Source organism: Scyliorhinus torazame, chromosome 5 (assembly GCF_047496885.1).
Source record: "Scyliorhinus torazame isolate Kashiwa2021f chromosome 5, sScyTor2.1, whole genome shotgun sequence".
NCBI classification, from domain to species: Eukaryota; Metazoa; Chordata; class Chondrichthyes; order Carcharhiniformes; family Scyliorhinidae; genus Scyliorhinus; species Scyliorhinus torazame.
Window position 1 is genome coordinate 211,000,370 of NC_092711.1, and position 21,113 is coordinate 211,021,482.

At 48.3% G+C, this 21,113-nt stretch overlaps 1 protein-coding gene across 2 annotated transcripts in view; it reads right to left on the reverse strand.

Moving 5' to 3' along the window:
* The window catches only part of LOC140420922 (sodium- and chloride-dependent neutral and basic amino acid transporter B(0+)-like), a 154,635-nt gene that overhangs the window by 59,467 nt on the left and 74,055 nt on the right, over positions 1-21,113 (reverse strand). For both annotated transcript variants that reach the window (XM_072505072.1, XM_072505071.1), the window contains exons 8-9: positions 8,834-9,062; positions 8,168-8,293 (exon numbers count right to left, since the gene is read on the reverse strand). In XM_072505072.1, coding sequence (XP_072361173.1) covers positions 8,168-8,293; positions 8,834-9,062 — 355 coding nt within the window. The remainder of the gene's footprint in view (positions 1-8,167; positions 8,294-8,833; positions 9,063-21,113) is intronic.

The window sequence follows — 21,113 nt, forward strand, 5'->3', positions numbered from 1 at the left end:
ACAATTCTCCTACTTGAGTTCGACTCTCCTGCTAATCTTACTACAGTAACTCAGTCTAACTAGCCAGTCTGCTCTAATCCATGCGATGGGTGTGATGCTTCCGATCTGCCCCTGTCTCTCACTGAGTGTCGCCTGTGAAAAAGAGAAAGAGCAGGTGTGCCCTGTCCTTTGATATGGGTTGCCCCCTTGTGGTAGTGTCACCTCTGGGTGTCTTGACTGCCCATTGGTCGTGTCCTATTCTATGTGTTCATTAGCTGTATGTCTGCATGTCATGATGTCTCTGGTGTTCCCTCTAGTGTTTACTTAGTCGTAGTGTATCTACATTAACCCCTTGTGTATTTACAGTGATGCATATCACCACATGCCCCCTTTTTTCGTGTTACATATTTTCTGTACAGTGTTAAAGAAAATTGAACAAAATAGGTAGATAAGTGATGACATGTACAAATCATGATGACAGTGATGATTATACAATACAAAATAATATGTATGAGTCCAAAGTTCACAAATTTATGTGGTCGAGTGGCTGTCTTGTTTTGTTATTGAGGTGTCGATGTTGATGTTGACATTTCCTTGTGAACGCCGTCAGAATCCCTGTGCTTAAGGAATCAAGAAGTGGTCAAATCACTTCGTTGTCTGATTTGGACTCTTTTTTTTTCTATGCTTGTGGTAGCGATGCAGTATGTCATCTGCCTTGAAAGCTGGTTTGCTTGTTCATAGTGGAGCAAACTCATCTGCCTTGAAAGCTGGTTTGCTTGTTTGCAGTGGAGCAAACTTGAATCGGTGAGATTTGCTGTCATGCCATGGTATGGCTGTACTCTTGCCAGTGTTAGGAGCTGTGCTGTTACATTGTCCTGCATTTTCAGAGTTATACCATGTCGTACCAGTCATTGTTCCAGTGTTGTTGTTTTTGTTGTGCTTGTTGTTGACGTTGGTGTCTTTGGTACGCTTCTTGTTGTTGTCGTTTTTGTAGGTTTTGTTGTTGTGTTTGTTGCGCTCAATGACGTCACCGAGTGGAGAAGTCGAGTCCTTCACAAAGTTACTTGTGTCAGTGTCCTTTGTGGCACCTGCTGTTTCATTGAGCGTGCCGTCTCTGATTCCTTGGCGCTCCCCGTCTGGAGTCATGTCTGGTTCACTTGAATCATCCTTGGCTTGTCGATGCTCCCCGTCTGGAGTCTTTTCTGGTTCACCTGAATCAGCTTTGGTTTCTTGACACTCCCCGTCCGGAGTCATTTCAAATTCACTTGAATCATCTGAGGTGTCTTGATGCTCCCCGTCCAGAGTCAAAACATTCAGGAATGCATTTTCTTGTGGAGAGGCTCGAGTGGATGATGTTTGAATTAATGTGGTGTCACTAGTAACCTCACTTTGATCGTCGTGTGCCTCTGTGCATACTAGCGGAGAACTGTCAGTCTCGCTGTCATGTTGCACATCTTGTGTGTGGGAATTGTGAAGCCTTTGTCTCTTGTCCACATACAGTGGGTAGACCTTCAGTGTCTTCTTGTCAGTTAGTTGAGCTGGGTAGACTGTCAGAGTCTTCTTCTGGTGGCTCAAATAATCTGGGTAGGCTGTCATAGTCTTTTTGTTGTTCACTTGAGCACGGTAGACTGTCATTGTCGTCTTGCTGTGCACTTGAGCGTGGCAGACTTGCATCGTCTGCTGCTGGTTGCTCAGATAAGGTTGCTAGACCTTCATGGTCTTGTTTATGCAAGGACTGCACTCTGGAGTCTTGTGTTGCTTCCATAGTGGAGTCTGTGTGACAGTCGAGGAGTTTTCTATCTAAGATCTTCCTGATTAGTCGAGGTTGTAAGCTACCAGACAAGGTCTTGTGAATATCTAAAGTAAGGCTCACTATTTGGGAGTTATAATTACAGTATCCACAATGTGCCTTGCGTTCACTACCTTCAGTGTACAGGATAGACGATGACTTAGATGGCTATCTTTTCCTTAACTGCAACTAAATATTTCTAATTCTTGAGAACTGGGCATGGGTAAGTGACCCTTCCGACAGCCTCAAAGGGTGAGAATTTGATGAGCCATAGTTAAATGTCACTCTTATTTATTAAAATAGACATGGATCTGTATGGTAAAATATATATGCAATTTATTTAAAGAAAAAGGGTAATACAAGTATTTTTGGTAAATGATACAGTTTGACAAATACAGGATATATGATGAGTTAGCCTGTGACCTCCCTAACTACATAATTGCTTAAGCTATAAACATCTCATATTTACATCAAACAGTAGCCTCGGAATTCCATACTCACTCAATGAGCAGAACTCTACGAGTCGAGATAGCAGCTTGGTCAGATAAACACCCAGCAATCTCTTAAACAGTTCACCAAGCGAAACTCTATCTTTTGCAGCCTGTGTTTAAACGTTTATATAGGGTTTTCTTACTTCGGGAGTTCTAGGGAGTCTTTTGCAGAGCACCTGCTTCTGAAAAATAGATTGACTCCCCAGTTATTTCGAGTCAAAGAACAGTCTCTCTTGGTTGGCAAGGCCTTAGTTTCAAGGAGGTCTAGCAGGGCACCTGTTCCTAAAGATACTACGTTGACCCCTCCAGTAGCTATCTCCAGAAAAACACCTGCCTCCCTTCTTGGTAAGGCCTCTTGCCAAGCAGTAACCTCCCTTAGTGACAAGCCCACTAGACAAGCAATAGCCTCCCTTAGTTGGCAGAGCTTATTTCCAGAAAAGGCCACTAGACTTAATGAGCTCACTGCATCTGGACTCTTACAAAGATAATGTCTGTAATACTTGTTGAAAAAAATTATTGCGATAAGTAATGGTTTACAAGAGATATATGACTTCATCAGTCATCAGTTTTTAATATAGGGTTAAATACATGATTTAATATAAAATCAGTTCTGATCAGTTTTTAATATAGAGTTAATACATGATTTAATATCAAATAAATTCTGATCAGCTTTTAATAAGAGTGGATACCACCACATCTGTCTACGAGCTCGCTGTGGAGGCTTGTACTGTTCTCGCTGTGGAGTCTGGCATTGTTCCCTGTGTGGAGTCATGCAGTGGTCTCGCTGTGGAGTCAATCTGTGTGCTGTCAACGGAGTCGTGCAGTGGTCTCGCTGTGGAGTCAATCTGTGTGCTGTCAACGGAGTCGTGCAGTGGTCTCGCTGTGGAGTCTTTCTGTGTTCTCTGTGTGGAGACATGCAATGGTCTCGCTGTGGAGTCTGTCATCACTTTCTGTGCGGAGTCGGGGACTCTTTGTGGTGCGTGGACCACTCTCTGTGTGGAGGCGGGGACTCTTCGTGGTGCGTGGAGCACTGTTGGTGGTGGGTGGACCATTAGCGTGGCATCAGGCCACTCTCTGTGGGCTTGGACCTCTCTCTGTCTCTTGGCGTCAGGCCGCTCTCTGTGGGCTTGTACCGCTATCTGTCTCTTGGTGTCAGGTCGCAGCAGAATCCTGTACTTCTGGGTTAGGATGTCGTCTGTGCTGGGCTGAGGGTCCTCAAATCCAAAGAACTCGTCCATGTCTGTGTCGGATTATTCACTGTACAACACATCTCGTTGTGGTTCGGATTTGGTACTGAGGTCGCCACGTCCAATGATGAAATTATCGTCTGAGTCGTAGTCTTCAAGGACCATATCGTCACTTTCTGTGTTGGAGCTGTCATTGTGCTCGCGAGGTCCAAAGAAGTAATCAACATCTGAGTCGTAGTCTTCAAGGACCAAATCATTTCTTTGGGCAGTGCTAACTGCTTGTTGCAGGGTTCTGCGGAGGTTACTTTCAGCTACTGGTCGAAGTTCAGGCATTGTGCTGTCAGTCCAGGTGAAAGAATTGTGTTTTCCGGCTTTAAAAGGTTTTTCACTCTTGTGGGACATTTCCCCTTTAAGTGGGTGTGGTCCGGGGCCTCTGATGTCATGACGCTTGTGACGTAGAGCGTAGGAAAGGATTGTGCATGCGCAGATCGCTGTTCCTTTATTTTGCGCCGTTTTCGCAACTGTGCATGCACGGCTTCTCGCGCATGCGCAAAACACTGTTCGCCAGTACGCTTCTTTTGGGTAACTGCGCATGTGCGGCTCCTTTCCCAAGATGGCTGCCAATCAAAACTGCCGTTTTCTGCATTTGCAGGCCTACCTTCGCCTCGTGGTGAGTATTGGCGCCTTTTACCGTTCTCTCTTGTGTTTTCCTCGCAGTATGTTTGAAACTTGTCCAGGACTGTCTGGAAGTCTCTCTTGTCTTGCCCTTTGGAGTACTTGAAGGTCTTGAAGATTTCTGCTGCACTTGCACCCGCAGTGGTGAGCAGAAGCTTTATTTTCTCTGCATCCGCCACGCCATCTAGGTCGGACGCTACCAGGTAGGTCTCAAATCTCTGCCTGAATGCACGCCAGTTTGCACTGAGATTGCTGTGGTACCTGAGCTGCTGTGGAACCGGAATCTCGAACATCTTGCCTGGGTGCTGTTGCTGGTAGTCACGGATATGTTGAGTTGAACTATGTAGATGAAACAGGCACTAACTGGTACCATGTTGTGTTATGCTTCTTCATGAAGCATAAGCTGCTTTCTTGATGTATACTCTGACAAAGGAAGGTTCAGACTTGGAGATAGGTTTAACACATTTATTGAACAGTTAACAATTCTCCTACTTGAGTTCGACTCGACTGCTAATCTTGTTACAGTAACTCAGTCTAACTAACCAGTCTGCTCTAATCCATGCGGTGGGTGTGATGCTTCCGATCTGCCCCTGTCTCTCACTGAGTGTCGCCTGTGGAAAAGAGAAAGAGCATGTGTGCCCTATCCTTTTATATGGGTTGCCCCCTTGTGGTAGTGTCACCTCAATTTGTCTTGACTGCCCATTGGTCGTGTCATATTCTATGTGTTCATTAGCTGTATGTCTGCATGTCATGATGTCTCGGGTGCTCCCTCGAGTGTTTACTTAGTCGTAGTGTATTTGCATTAACCCTTGTGTATTTACAGTGATGCATATCACCGCAGAATACTTGAGCAACAGAAATGGATGTCGACTGGATGGATCTATGAAGCCGCCTTTACCTATTCTTCCATTGGAGCCACTTAAGCCACTTAAGGTCACTGTCATGTTCACAGGCCAGCCTGTAGGAGGGTTACCCTCCACAATGATGATCTGATGCTGTGATAAATCTGTAATCTTTTCATACATCTTCTGAGGATTATCAGAGCTGCAGTCATCCAGGCAAGTGGAGGATGTGCCATCACACTCCTGACTTGAGCCTTGTAAATGGTAGACAGGCTTATGGAAATCGGGAGGTGAGTAACTCACTGCAGAACAACGAACCTCTTGTGTCCAGAGTACTAATATGGTTGGTTCAGGTCAATGGTATCATAATAATGAAGGAGAAACACTAAATTACGCCCAGAAATGTTGAACTTTAACTAAGGCCTGTGAGTTTTGTTTAACTAAGGCCTGTGAGTTTTGTTTACAAGCCAAAGGTTGCTGAGGTTGTGAAGTCAGTCACTGGCTAATTTGCTGGTGATGATACTTGTGATTGACAATGGATCTCCACCCCGTTTCCAGAAAAGGTACTTCTAAAGCACCCTGAAACAAATTGCCATCTCCAGTGAAGACAATGGGACATAATAGGCAATGAGTATAACATAGAACATACATACAGTGCAGAAGGAGGCCATTCGGCCCATCGAGTTTGCACCAACCCACTTAAGCCCTCACTTCCACCCTACCCCCGTAACCCAATAGCCCCTCCTAACTTTTTTTGGTCACTAAGGGCAATTTATCATGGCCAATCCACCTATCTGCACGTATTTGGACTGTGGGAGGAAACCGGAGCACCCGGAGGAAACCAACGCAGACAGGGAGAGAACGTGCAGACTCCGCACAGACAGTGACCCGGCGGGGAATCGAACCTGGGACCCTGGCGCTGTGAAGCCACAGTGCTAATCACTATGCTACCGTGCTGCCCACTCTCATCAAGAGGTAAACTGTGTTTAATGTCCAGACGGATTTGTGGATTTCACCGTCCAGAATATAAAAAAACTGGGATAAAAGGCAGCTGGAGTGCTGCCCCAGTTTGTTGAGTGTGCATGTGTGTTAACCAATTCTGGGCTGTCGAAATGTGTGTGAGGAAGAAACCAGCCAGTGTCAGTGCTCCTGAAAAATCAATTTGCAGGTATCTCTCTCCCTCTCTCTTATTGTTGAAGTAAGCCAAAGAGCACAGCTGAAACCACAACAGCGAATCTTCTCTGACAAGCTGCAGAACACCAGCATCTCAATAATCTAAAAAACAACCATTTACCCGCTGAAGCAGGGATACTGAAATCTCGCATCCTAATGGCTTTAACGCTCAATCACCTACTCCTCACGAGTCAAGGGCTGTTTTGTATACCTTTCTTTTATACTTACTTATTTTGGGCTGAATTCTTATCTCCAATCTGTATGAATGTATCTGCATGTGTTTTAGCATTTTTTTACATTAGTAGTTAATAAACTCACTCTATCTTTAACTCAAGAACACCTGGTTAAATTGGTTCCTTTGAAAACGTAAATATTGGGACTGGAAAAAGATATCCATGAAGGGAGGGATTTTTTTCCGATTAATCTCGTTGTAACCAGCAGAGGAGGTTAAATAAAGAAAGGGAGCCAGTTCATCCCTCCTCCTCAGAGGCATAAAAAGTTTGGAGTATCCCAGCCAGACAGGAACAAATTGCAGTATCCTTCCTGCCTGGGTTAAAATATTTGGGGAAACCTCACTTGCCGATCAGTCATAACAGTTGAGTCTGGAACATTGATTGTAAGGTATGCCTTGGCGAGTTTGGCTATGTCAGGTTGTTGCTGCAATAGTGTGGGGCAGCTCTCCCAAGTGTTAGTGTAGAGGATTTTGCAGGGTGTGCTAATTTCAGTTTGATGCCAGATGGTCCAAATGCTTTTTTTGCTCTTGTCACAGTGATTGGCTATGAATGAGTGTCTTGCAAAGCTATCGCATTGGGCAGTTAACAGTCAGATATATTCAACGGGATCTTGCAGTCCCGCTCGCCGGCAGGATTTACTGGTGCCACCAAAGTCAATGGACTTTGCTGGCTTGTCACATCCGCCACGCCATTGTGTGGGTCTGGAGTCACGTGTAACACGACAGCAGGTTTCCTTCCCTGAAGGACATCAGTGAACAGGAGGGGTGCTTTATGACAAACCACTAGCTTCATTATCACCAATGACGATAATAGCCTTTCAATTCCATATTTATTTAATGGCCTGAATATAAACTCCTCAGCTGCAGTGGTGATTCAGACTCACATCTCTGGTTCATTTATCCAGGTCTCTGGTCTTGTCCATGATGTATTCGGCAGGTCAGTTCGGTGTGAACTGCACTTGATGCAGCGATGCGAGAAACAGACCTCTAACACTGTAGAAGATCCAACACGGTTTTATTGAACAATAGAACTAACATACATCTTTAACTGTGGGTTGACACTATACTGAACTGACTGGAGATCTTGTACTGGCCTGACTAGTCTTACTAGCGTTTGCACTGTGCTAGTTTGTGGACTCTGACTGTCTCAGTGGCTGGGTCCAGAGAGAACGGGAAACCTAGTGCCCTCTGGCTTTATAGTGGTAGTGTCCTGTCTGGTGATTGGCTGCACTGTGCTGTGTGCTTACTGGTCATCCTGTGTGTCAATCACTGCCTGTCTGCACTTCATTATATACATGCGTGGATATTATGACAGTCCGGTCCACCATTCCTCAATGAATTTTATCTAATTCTTTTGCTGCTACACTGATGTGTGGAAACCGCTCAGGATGTACCTCAAACTGAAGAATGATCATCCTCAGACACCTGGAGCTGCCATAGCTGGGCACAAACTGAGAAAAATGAGGCTGTACTCTGTGGAAAATGAACAAGGGAAATGTAACCTGAACGACGAGATTGAAAACCACTGCAATAAAAATCAAAACAGGAATCCAATTCTCGGATCTTCCAGATGTTGGAGTGATGTTCACCAATGCAGCTGTTAATACAGTGAATTCAAACAGGTTGATGCTCCATTCGACAGTGAGCAGAGAATTACCACAAGGAAACATTACCCGTTCATGCACTGGCATCACCAACAGTAATTTTTGATCCTACAATATAAGTTTAATAATAATATGGACAACTTATTTTTCGAAAAGTAGAAAGAGAATATTTAAATTAAGTAGCATGATTCTTACCTAAACCTGCAAACTGAGTGTCGAGTCCCAGAGTGAGCAGCATGCAGAAAAATAAAATGGACCATAAAGGTGCCCATGGCAACTGTGCGAGGGCCTCTGGGTAGGCGATGAAGGCCAAACCAAAACCTAAATAATGGATATAGTTGATCAGGTTAAACTTACGCCAGTTCCAACATTCATTTTCTTTTTATTATTTTAAGAGGTGTGGGTGTCACTGGGAAGGTCAGCATTTGTTGCCCATCCCTAATTGCCCTTAGGAACGTGATGGTGAGAAGCCTTCTCAAATCATTGCAGTCTATGAGGTGCAGATGTACCCACAGTGCTGCGAGGAAGGGAGTTCCAGCAGTTTGACCCAGCAGCAGTGATGGAATGGAGATCTTTATTGAGCATCACCACTTCTAAGCTTATGATGGCGGGTAAGCCATTGAAGCAGCTGAAGATGGATGGGCTCAGGACACTACCCTGAGGAACACCTACACTGATGGTCCCACCATTTACTCAGATCCCAAATTTGCTGTTGCCCTCATTATCAGCTCTCAATTCCAGTAAACCCAGAACAAACATTTATGAGCAAAAGGCTGATTAAAGAAGTCGAACGACTAAGATGGGTCACATGATTCAGTGTTCCAGCAACACCCAGCCCAGTAAGTGTAACTCTTCATTTACCTGACTGTGCAACCTCTGAAACAGGCTTGTCTTGTATGTGAGCCATGTGTCCAAGGGTGGAGAAGATGGCAAATCCAGCAAACACACTCGTAGCACAATTAACAACACAGACAATGATGGTGTCTCGATAACAGTTGTTGTGGAATTTGTTGTAGGATGACAGTGTGATTAAACAACCCCAACCCACAGCAAGAGAATAGAAAATTTGTGTTGCAGCATCTTTCCAGACCTGGGGAATAGAATGGAGAATTCATCAACACGGGGAGATTTCACTTGAACTCATTCAACAAATAAAACCACATTAACCATGAGGAAAATGGAGAGGGTTAGTCTAACCGCTCAGTGGTGAGCTGACTGAATCATGTTCCCTCTGGTCAACAGTATCTCCATTGAATTGTGCAGCAATCTCCCTGTCTCCCTGTCTACGACTTGTTGTCAAATTCCCTACAGCAGCCTCGGTGCTTTCCACTGTCAGCCATGTTTTCCAGTCAGTGATTTGGTTTGTGACTTGCAGCCTGTACACAGACACTCAGTGATCCCCATTCCTTGACTGAAAACAACAAATATTTTCACCACAAAATAAACGCTCGTATCCAATGGCAACAAATTCAACATTCAGATCTTAATATCAATTTTTCTTGTTCATTGCAAAGCACAGTGTAAATGATTTACACAGGGAATGATTGTGTCTGCTTCAAACAATTTAAATTGGAATCAAAAGAAGAAAGGATATTAAACAGGCTGCCGATTTGATATGAACCATTTTACACCATCACACAACGTCAAAGGCCGAAGTTCTGCTGCTGGAACAATGGTGAGACCGACAGAATTCATTGTTATTTGTGCACAAATCCCACAGCAACTTCAGATTACACTCAGAAATCCAAATGTTCTTGTCCAATATTCAGCACGCCACTGTCAACTTCAGCATCACTTTGTCTGCTTCACACAAACAAGCACTGATGCCTTTATTCACATACTCACTCCTTCACTCACTGTTTCACTCATCCCTCCACTCACTCTCACACATATCAGAAATAAGAGTAAGAGGGCAATTTTAAAAATAGTAAAAGTATATACAGCTATATCCTAATCTCCTGTGTATTCCTGGCAAGTGGAGCATTCACAACAGGTCTGGGATATAACTTAGAGGATGCGACTGCTGCTGAAATAATAATCAGCTTCCATTATCTTCATGGGGGATTACAGTCAGTTTCTGGATTGCTTCATACCTTTCATATGTCCCTGTCACGATAATTAGGGTGTGACATTGCATTTTCTCTCAGGACTGAGTATTGTCCATGCAGGAACTGCCCAGACAGTCTGACCGCTGTGATGTTTCTGGGCGGGATTCACCGTCCAGCGACGCCGGAGTTGAGAATCTCGCAAGGTGAAAATCGTGACTGAAGCCAGGCGTCTGATGGAATACCATGCTCCGGTTCCTAAACAGCGGAGTCAGATCCGCATGTACAGTAAAGTCTTTTGGCATATCACTAATGGACCTGACCCAAAATTCTCCGCGCCCCTGTAATGTTCCACCTCTGCCAGGAGGAATCATTGACGGCAAGCTTCACTTGTGATTTTAAAAATCGGGAAACAGTTGTGTGGATGATGAGGGAGGGAGAGTAGGGAGGACATGTTCCCAAAGGAGGGTATGTGGCTGCTGGACCAGCTGCTGGCAGGGCTGGCTGGGGGGATGAGTCTGCCAGGGCCGCCGGCGTGGGCGGGGCAGACCAGAGGATGGGCAATGGGGTGTGGATAACCCCACTGAGACCGGGGTGTCCAATGCCATGGCCTGCAAGGCAGCCATCTTGCTGTGTACCCCATGACCGCCCACCATGACCCGTGGTTGTGCAGAGTGACACCAATCATATGAGTGTCCAACTCCCCACCACCAACTCCCCTCCCCCACAACTGGGTGCCACCCACCTGCGGGGCAGCAACCGGCCCATCCAAGGGGAATGCCCACACCTTCTCCAAAAGGAGTGCATCGGATTGGGATCACAAAGCATTCTGCTGACGTGGCACGTGTGTACCGGTCGTGCCTGTCATTCGAGGACCTGCCGGACTAGTGTGCCATTGACTCCGGCTGAGTAGCGGGACGGTGTGACATAACTGCCAGATCATGGTGCACTTGGCACCGTGGGGGAAGGGGGAGAGCACCCGCTCCCGGTGGCCATCAAGGTGACGGTCGCCTTGAACCTTTACGCCATGGGTCCTTAGAGACGCCAAGTGGGGACTTGTCAGGAATCTCACAGACCTCGGTGTAAAGATGCATCTGTACCATCACGGGGACCCTATATTCCCAGAGGGCACACTATATCGAGGGGGTGGGGTGAGGAGGTAGTGATGGTGAGCGGATGGGGTGGGGGTGCGGTGAGGGCGGTGAAAGGCGGGTGGAGGCAGTGGTGGGTTGGGGTGTGTGTAGATGGGGCGGGCGGTGATAGTGGTGGTGATGCCACACATGCCTTGGGAATCCACAGTGATGCGGGGTCTCACTAGGTTGCCTATTGCTGACCTCCACCTTGACGACTGCCCTCTCGCTCTGGGCCCACTGACCAGGTCCAGTGCAGTGAGCTCCACGCTCCGCTGCAGAGAGCCCCATTGTGAAGACCAGTGCTGAACTGCCCATGCCCATGGTCTCCGAAGCGAAAGGGTTGAATCCCAAAGCCTCAGGTACCCCGGGAATCTGCTTATTAAAGTGAGACTAGCTGCAAATGACATTCTGATCTCTCTCTACACTGGGGAGATCCGGTGAGCGGAGTTCCTCAGTGTGCAAAACAGAGCTATGTGCGACCTCGGCTGCGTTTCCCCTCTGAGGCCACTTCTACAAAACAAGTCCAGTCGTATTGTAGCCATCTGAGATGGCCACTCACAAAGGATGCCGGGAAATATGGCCACCTGCAAAGGACCATGGGAAATATGGTCAACCCAGGACTCAGACGCTCAGAGCTTATGTATATTGGCAACTCAGATAACTAGACGCTATCAAAACTCCCAGCTACTTTGCATTCTAATGGCCCATTTCCCCTGTACAAAAGATCTGTACTCAGGTAACAGATACAGAAACAGACTCATCGGTGCCACTGCCTTTGCTCAGGGAGCCCAAAAAGCCAAGGTCAATGACGACTCAGGACACGCCCCACCATCAAGGCACCTGCCCCTTTATTGGCCAAAATCGAAGGCAGTACTCGAAGTCTGCCAAATTATTGGGTCCAAAGCTAAGGACCACCCAAAAGAGCACGAAACCCCAGAAGGATGAAGAGAGACACTGCCATGTGTTCAGTCTCTCTTGGCCCCAGCGCTCGGTCCTCTTGGCCCCGACCTACGCCTAAAACCAAGTGCAGCATCACGACCAGAAGACAAGTTCAAGACCAACAATCGCTACCAGACGGAGGAGCCCAGCAGAAACGAAGTAACTTCTCCAGTCCCAGCCAGGCAAGATCCGAACAAAGGCCTTGTTCCTCTGCATAAAGTTGGGTGCCTGCAGTTAAGTACAGGTTGTTGTAGTGTTAGGTGTAATTTAGCTTGTAGTGTTTTATGTTGCATGTCGAAGTAATTCTTGTGTGTAAATAAACTATCATTGAACTTGGACTAACTAATTGGTTGTTTGGTCTTTGATCGATATCCGGTCAAACCTTGTGGTGGTATCATTTGATACCTGGCAATTCTGAAAAGCAATATCATCATTTATAACTGTCATATCAGCATCCAGTTAAAAAGAGCAATATTATTGGCGTCTCCGGTGCAAATTTGCACCATTATTGGTGACATCTGACGGGACTCGACCTAGAAGTGATTTTGTCACTCCGAGAGAACCCGCAAAACTTTGCATTAGAAACCTAATTGAGACAAGTGAAAGAAACCACAAGTGTAAGGCCTGTATCGATAAAATCTCCACGATTCGGAAGTGTGTATTAACTTGCATGCGTACTAACTGGGATATAAGGTAAACTTGTTAGATTTTGTTGCGTAAAACTATCGGGCGTATTGTGAACCGGAAAATAGCCTGGGCCATACCCGCTGTTCGAATCGCCGCCTTATTCCCCCGTCCCAAATTAACGGTCGGAAAAGAGATAATAGAAGCAATGGCAGCAAAGGCAATGGAACGTCCAATGAATCCGCAGGAACCCAAGGTCACAGCGACCAGTAGAGCAGAGCAGTGCCCCATATGGGAAGAGGAACTGAGAAAGTATTTGAAGGGGAAAGGATGGCCCCTTTGGTCCGACTTTTGTTCAAATGAAGAGTCAGGTCCAGGAAGCATAGGAAGAACCTGGTGGGACAACCTAACCGAGGTATATAAAATGAATGCAGTGAAAGTTCGTAAGCCGATGGCAATCGTGTCCTGTTTGCGAGGCACAGAGGAGGTTGTGAAGACGTTCCGCAGACAGCTAGTTGAGAAAGTGGAGAAGAATGAGGGAAACTTTAGTGAATGTGAGAAAATTAATGAGCAACTCCGGGAACAGTTGGCAGCGAAAGATAAAGAGATGGCTGATGCCAAACGGGCACACCATTCTTGTATAGTTCACCTCAGCAGCTTTCAGACAATAAGGCTTACCAAGATACACAGTGCGCAATTTTGGTGCGAGAAGAGACGGAACAGCAGGTAGAACAGCTAAAGAAACAATGCGCAGATTTGAAGGCAGCTTTACGAGCGCTCCATATTTCCACAATGGAAGAAAGACAGAGTACAGTAGATCACACCAAATGTAGGCACCACATAGCAAAGTCACAGTCACAACTTTCAGTGCAAAACGGCTTCAGAGATACCTTTGGACCGAATTTAGATCAGGAGAATGGCCCCAGTTGGCAAGAACTAAATGAAACCGCCCATAGATATGTGGAGGTACAGAAAATCAGAATAGAGCCCGCCAGGCCCCGAAAAGGAAAGCACCCGCCCCACCGACTGCACAGGCAACAAACACCCCCATGAATCCAGTCACCACACAGCGCACATCACAGGATCGCGAGGAGCCCGATTTCGTTTACACCACCCCACTAACCATCACCCAATTGAGAGATGCCTGCGTCAAAATGGAACCATTTGAACCCACAGCAGACCCGCATAATTTCTTTGAGAGAGTACAACAGCAAACAATTATGTACGGTCTGGATGTACCGGAGGAAGTTAAGCTAATAGTCATGGGCCTTGACCCGTCCGTTAGCTCAGCTTTAGCAGAACCCCAGAATGGAGGAGGAGGAAGCCTCCAGGAGATGAAGGCAGTTCTTTTAGATGCAATTTGATACAACAGAGGAGATCCCGTAGAAGGTTTGAACCGATGTAGACAAAAGAAGGGAGAGCATCCGACTGCATTCGCAGGTCGCCTTTGGATCCATTTTAAAGCGGTATTTGGGGAATTGAACCGCACAAACTTAGATAATGACAACACAGCTAAATGGGCTTGTTCTTTAGTCTCCCACGCCACAGACGCAGGTCAAAAAGCCTGTGTAAATTACGACCCCGTAGACGCCATACATAATGAAGTTTGGGTTTTAAAGAGTGATGCGCCATCAATTACACACGAGGCAAGTTGTAGGAAACGAAGTAATGGTTTTAATACTCTAAGATGTAGCCTGTCTGATGCTGAACCCAGACTGGAGACAGGGCTACAGATCAGTCAGCTATATACAACACCCAGTGGGGCAGAGCCACGGAAGAACAACAATATATAACACAGTGAGTAACAATGGAACAAACAGTAACAGAGAATATATACAGCGCTGTAAGTAACAGTGGAACAACAGTGGAAATACAATAACAGTGGTTAATAACAAAACTGTTAAAAAAAAAGTCCAGCGGGGGTGAAGCAAACTTACAGATTAAGTCTATCAGGAGCTTTGACCATCCGCTGTGATCTCCTCAGTCCTGGCTGTGGTGTGGGCACTGGTGTTGAGACCTGCGACTCCGGGAGCGTGTCCTGTGTAGGCGCGGGGGCGATGGTAATGGAGGTAGATGGTGGAGGGTCGGGTGGGGAACCAGCAGGTGCCAGGTCCCGGAGGGAGACTGTGTCCTGCCACCCGTCCTTAAGTGCCATGTAGGCATATTGTGGGTTAGCGTGGAGAAGCAAAACGCGCTCGACCAGGGGATCGGTTTGTGGTTCCTCACATGCTTCCGGAGGAGGAGAGGCCCTGTGGCTGTCAGCCAGGATGGGAGCGAGACCCCTGAGGTGGATTTCCTGGGGAAAACAAACATATGTCCGTGAGGGGTCTCATTGGTGGCAGTGCACAGAAGCGACCAGATAGAGTGGAGCGCATCGGGAAGGACCTCCTGCCAGCGGGGGACTGGGAGACTTCTAGACCGTAGGGCCAGGAGGACCGCCTTCCAGACTGTTCTCCCTCTCCACCTGTCCGTTTCCCTGGGGCTTGTAGCTGGTAGTCCTGCTTGAGGCGATGCCCTTGCTGAGCAGGAACTGACGCAGCTCATCACTCATGAACGAGGAGCCCCGATCATTGTGGATGTAGGTGGGGAAACCGAACAAGGTGAAGAGGCTGTGCAGGGCCTTGATGACAGTGGCTGAAGTCATGTCAGGGCATGGGATGGCGAAGGGAAAACATGAGTACTCATCAACGATGTTGAGGAAGTAGACGTTGCGGTCAGTGATGGGGAGGGGCCCTTTGAAGTCAATGCTAAGGGGCTCAAAGGGGCGGGAAGCCTTCACCAGGCGCGCTCTGTCTGGCCGATAGAAGTGCGGTTTGCACTCCGCGCAGACCTGGCAGCCCTTGGTCATGGTCCTGACCTCCTCGATGGAGTAAGGCAAGTTGCGGGCCTTGACAAAATGAAAAAACCGGGTGACCCCCGAGTGACAGAGGTCATTGTGGAGGGCCCGAAGTCGGTCGACTTGTGCGCTGGCACATGAAAATGAGAAAATCGCTTATTGTCACAAGTAGGCTTCAAATGAAGTTACTGTGAAAAGCCCCTCGTCACCACATTCCGGCGCCTGTTCGGGGAGGCTGGTACGGGATTTACCACGGGATAAGCCATTTGGGGGCTCATTGAGCTTCCCAGGACGATACAAGATGTCGTAATTGTAGGTGGAGAGTTCGATCCTCCGCCTCAGAATCTTGTCGATCTTGATCTTGCCCCGCTGTGTATTATTGAACATGAAGGCAACCAACCGTTGGTCAGTGAGGTGAGTGAATCGCCTGCTGGCCAGGTAATGCCTCCAATGTCGCACAGCTTCCACAAAGGCCCGGGCTTCCTTTTCGACGGAGGAGTGTCAAATTCCGGAGCCCTGGCGGGGACGGGAGAAGAAAGCCACGGGCCTGCCCGCCTGGTTGAGGGTAGCGGCCAGAGCAAAGTCAGACGCATCGCTCTCCACCTGGAACGGGATGGACTCGTCCACAGCATGCATCGTGGCCTTGGCAATGTCCGCCTTGATGCGGTTGAAGGCCAGGCGGGCCTCAGCTGACAGGGGAAAAAGGGTGGATTTGATGAGTGGGCGGACCTTGTCCGCATAGTTGGGGACCCACTGGGCATAGTACGAGAAGAACCCCAGGCATCTCTTCGGGGCCTTGGGGCAGTGGGGAAGGGGAAGTTGCAGCAGGGGGCGCATGCGGTCGGGATCGGGCCCTAGGACTCAGTTTTCCACAACGTAGCCGAGGATGGCTAGGCGGGTCGTGCGGAAAACGCACTTCTCCTTATTACGTAAGATTAAGGATCTTGGCAGTGTGAAGGAAATGCTGGAGGTTAGCGTCATGGTCCTGCTGGTCATGGCCGCAGATGGCGACATTATCCAGATAGGGGAACGTGGCCCGCAGCCCGTACTGGTCAACCAATCGGTCAACCTCCCGTTGGAAGAGCGAGACCCCATTGGTGACGCCTAAGGGGACCTTGAGGAAGTGGTAGAGGCGGCCATCTGCCTCGAAGGCAGTGAATTGGCGATCCTCCGGGCGGATAGGGAGCTGGTGGTACGCGGACTTCAAGTGTACCGTGGAGAAGACTCGGTACTGCGCAATCTGGTTGACCATGTCAGATATGCGGGGAAGGGGGTACGCATCGAGCTGCGTGTACCGGTTGATCGTCTGAATGTAGTCGACGACCATCCGGAGATTCTCCCCAGTCTTGACGACCACCACTTGGGCTCTCCAGGGGCTGGTACTGGCCTCTATGATCCCTTCCCGCAGGAGTTGCTGGACCTCTGGCCTGATAAATGCCTTGTCCTGAGCACTGTATCGTCTGCTCCTGGTGGCGACGGGCTTACAGTTCGGGGTGAGGTTAGCAAAGAGCGGGGGTGGGGTGACCTTAAGGGTCGCAAGGCTACAGACAGTGAGAGGGGGTAGGGGTCCACCGAACGTTAAGGTCAGGCTTCGGAGATGGCATTGGAAGTCTCGGCCTAATAAAAGGGGAGTGCAGGAATAGGGGAGAATGTAGAGTTTAAAGTTAATGTACTCTACGTCACGTATCGCAAGAGCTGCGACACAGTACCGCCCGACCTCAACAGAGTGTGATCCGGAAGCCAGGGAGATTGTCTGGGAGGCAGGAAAAATTTGGAGGGAGCAGCACCTTACTGTATCCGGATGAACGAAGCTGTCCGTGTTCCCAGAGTCGAATAAACAGGTTGTCTCATGCCCGTTGATCCGGACGGTCATCATGGAGTTCTTGAGATGACGAGGTCGGGACTGGTCGAGGGTGACAGAGGCGAGCTGCGGATGGTGACTGGTCTGGTTGGTGGTAGCGGGTGGCGTCGAAGATGGCGGCCCCCACGAGTCGCACGTGGTGGGTCGCGTAGAAGATGGCGGCCAAGATGGCGGCCCCCACGAGTTGCACGTGGCAGGTCACGTCGGAGATGGTGAACAAGATGGAGGACTTGACGGGTCGCACGAGGCGGATGATGCGTTAGAAGGGGGCGGTCCTGACAGACAAGATACCGCGCGGCGGGATTTGGACGTTTTAGGCCGGGCCTGGCAGACCTTTGCAAAGTGGCCCTTCTTACCGCACTCGCTGCAGGTCGCGTTCCGAGCTAGGCAGCATTGTGTGGAGTGCTGACCCTGGCCGCAGATGTAGCAGGGCGATCCCCTAGAGTTGGCGGGCTGCTGCGCGGCACAGGCTTGTGACACATCCGGATCGGGTGATGGCTGTGCCCAGGACGCCCACGAGGATGCCGCGTGGTCGGGCGTGAAGGCATCCATATTCTGGAAGGCCACTTCCAGGGAGTTTGTGAGCCTCACCGTGTCGTTTAGGTCAAGGGTACCCCCTTCGAGCAGGCGCTGACGGATGTAGTCAGACCTAAAGCCGGCCACATAGGCGTCCTCGATCAGGAGCTCGGTATGTTGAACTGCCGCTACTGCCTGACAGCTACAATTCTGGGCGCGTACCCGCAGGTCACGCATGAACTCGGCCAAAGATTCTCCTGGGCGCTGACGCCTCATGACGAGGAGGTGCCGGGCATACACCTCGTTTACCGCCCTCACGTACTGCCCTTTGAGGAGTGTAATCGCCTCGTCATACGTGGCCGCGTCTCTGATGAGGGTAAATATTCTGTGGCTCACCCGGGCATTGAGGACCCGAAACTTGTGCTTCCCTGAGACGGCGTCAGTGGAAGAGTCGAGGTAGGCCTCGAAACAGCTTAGCCAATGCTGGAAGATCGCAGTGGCGTCGGCTGCCTCTGGGTCCAAGTCGCTCAGGCTTGAGTGACTTATCCATCGTACTATCTTAGAGTATTAAATTGATGCACCATCAATTACACACAAGGCAAGTTGTAGAAAACGAAGTAATGGTTTTAATACTCTAAGATGTAGCCTGTCTGCTGCTGAACCCAGACTGGAGAGATTACAGAGAGTAACAATGGAACAAGCAGTAACAGAGAATACATACAGCGCTGTAAATAACAGTGGAACTACAATAACAGTGGTTCACCACAAAGAGACTCTCCAGAGCTTGGAAACAATCCCTACATAGAAAGGCAGATCAGGAGAAGGCAGAAGTGAATATGATCCCAGTCAGGACACATCAGCACCCCGCATGGGTAAATGAGAGCAGAAATGAAGGTGAGCACCCCAGAGCACAGGCACCACGAGGTTGCTATAATTGTGGACAAAGGGACATTACGCCTGCGAATGCAATGCCCCCCGAACCAGCAACGGAACCAGCAATCGAACGCCCCACCTAGGAACAATGTTAGGCCCATACGTAGCATTAGCGCCCGATCAGATAATGCAGTGATTAGTAGCACAGATTGACGGTGTTCGGGCTCCCCAACTTGGGTCTGCGATACACTCTGGGACAAATCAGGCAGACCAGTAGTCACAGGCACAGTCCGGGGACACCCAGTAGAGTTCCTTTGGGACAGAGGAGGGTCCCGCACCACTTTAAACTCCTCCACAATGTTTCAGCGCGACAAATGGCCTGCCACAGACACCATCACTCTAAGCGGATTTACAGGACATGGACAGCAGGGATACATTACAGCCCCCGTAGATATTCAAATCGGCAACATAAACACCAAGCACCCCGTTGTTTTAGTGGACTTGCCCCAAACAGCAGAGCACATTTTAGGAATCGACTTCATGAGCTCACACAACTTTGACCCCGTGAATAAGTGTGTATGGAAAATGGTCAAAACAGCAAGAGCCCCCGCCACGCTCACAGTAGGAGACGACAAACATAGAATCTGCTCAGTAGGCGACTATTGGTTTGATCCGCAAGCCATTAGTACAGATAAGATGATTAGAGAGGTCCAAAGAAAACATAAAGCATCCTTCTCCCAGCACAAGCACGATTGTGGAAAAATTACAGGAACAGTCACAATTACAGGTCCCGATCCCAAGCCCCAGAAGCAATACAGTTTCCTACAGCAAGCCGAGGGTGAGATTGCAAAAGTTATCAATAGCTTACTAGATCAAGGAGTAATTTGGCCATTAGCCTCAACACGCAATGCCCCAATTTGGCCCGTAAAGAAACCCGACGGTTCATGGAGATTGACCATTGACTACCGAGAGCTCAACAAGGTCACCCCATTAGCAGCCCCCACCGTGGCCATGAGTCCCGAAACAATGCTGAAGCAGGGAGTGCATGCTAAGTACTTTACTGTGCTGAACATTAGCAATGGCTTTTGGTCCATTCCCTTAGATAAGGCCTGTCAATATAAGTTTGCGTTCACATTTCAAGGACAGCAGTATACGTGGTTATGCCTCCCGCAAGGTTTCCACAACACCCCCTCCATCTTTCACTGACAATTGGCCAACAGACTTTCCAAATTTTCCCAACCCAAATGCCTTATTCGGTATGTGGACGACTTACTCCGACAGCCGGACACAAAGGAAGAGCATGTTAAGCTTCTTTACGAATTGCTAGGTCTCTTACAATCAATTAAGTGCAAAGTCAACCCGAAAAAAGCCCAGATCCTGAAAGAAAAGGTCCTTTACTTAGGTACCATTATCACATGCGGGAAAATAGAGATCGAACAGAAATGATTGAATCAATAGTTAAATTGCCCCTGCCCCACAATGCCACTGCACTCCGATCATTCTTAGAATTAGTTGGGTATTGTTCGGAACCATATAGATGGTTTTGCCACAAAAGTAGCCCCACTTTCAGAACATCTTAAAAAGAACGTCCCATGGGAATGGCTTCCTCAACACATGGACACCATCGATGAATTAAAACGCGCCCTAGGCACAGCCCCCGCTTTGCAGGTACCAGACCCACAGTCTCCCTACGCCATAGAAGTAGCGACCACCGACCGAACCCTCTCTGCGGCACTACTACAGGAAAGACATGATCGTTTAGGACCCGTAGCCTATGCCTCACGAGTTTTGGATCCCGTGGAGCAAGGACTTTCAGCCTGCGAATGGCACTTGCTCGCAGTCTTTTGGGCAGTTCAATATTTTGCATATATCAAAGGCCACAACCCCGTAACGATTTTAACCGAGCACACCCCAATGCAGCTACTGTTAGATGTTAGGTTAAAGGACGGTTCAGTCAGCCAGATCGGAGCAGCTCGCTGGACACTGTTATTACAAGGAAGGGACATCACAGTTAAACAGACAAAGACCCACACATTTTTAGCAGACAACCTGCAGTATGAAGGAAACCCACATAAGTGCCAGATCATTGCAACCAAACACCACACAGGACCCTTTATTCCGAAATCACTACCCACACGAGCAGGCATCAGGACACAGAATCCCCCGACCACGGATAACTCTTAAAAAATTATGTAGATGGTATAATTGATAATGGAAAAAGAATAACAGGATGCGGTATTTAGGTGGAAGACGCGCATTAAAGGAAATATCATTAAAATTGCCAGGCCACTTATGATCACAAGCAGCCGAATTA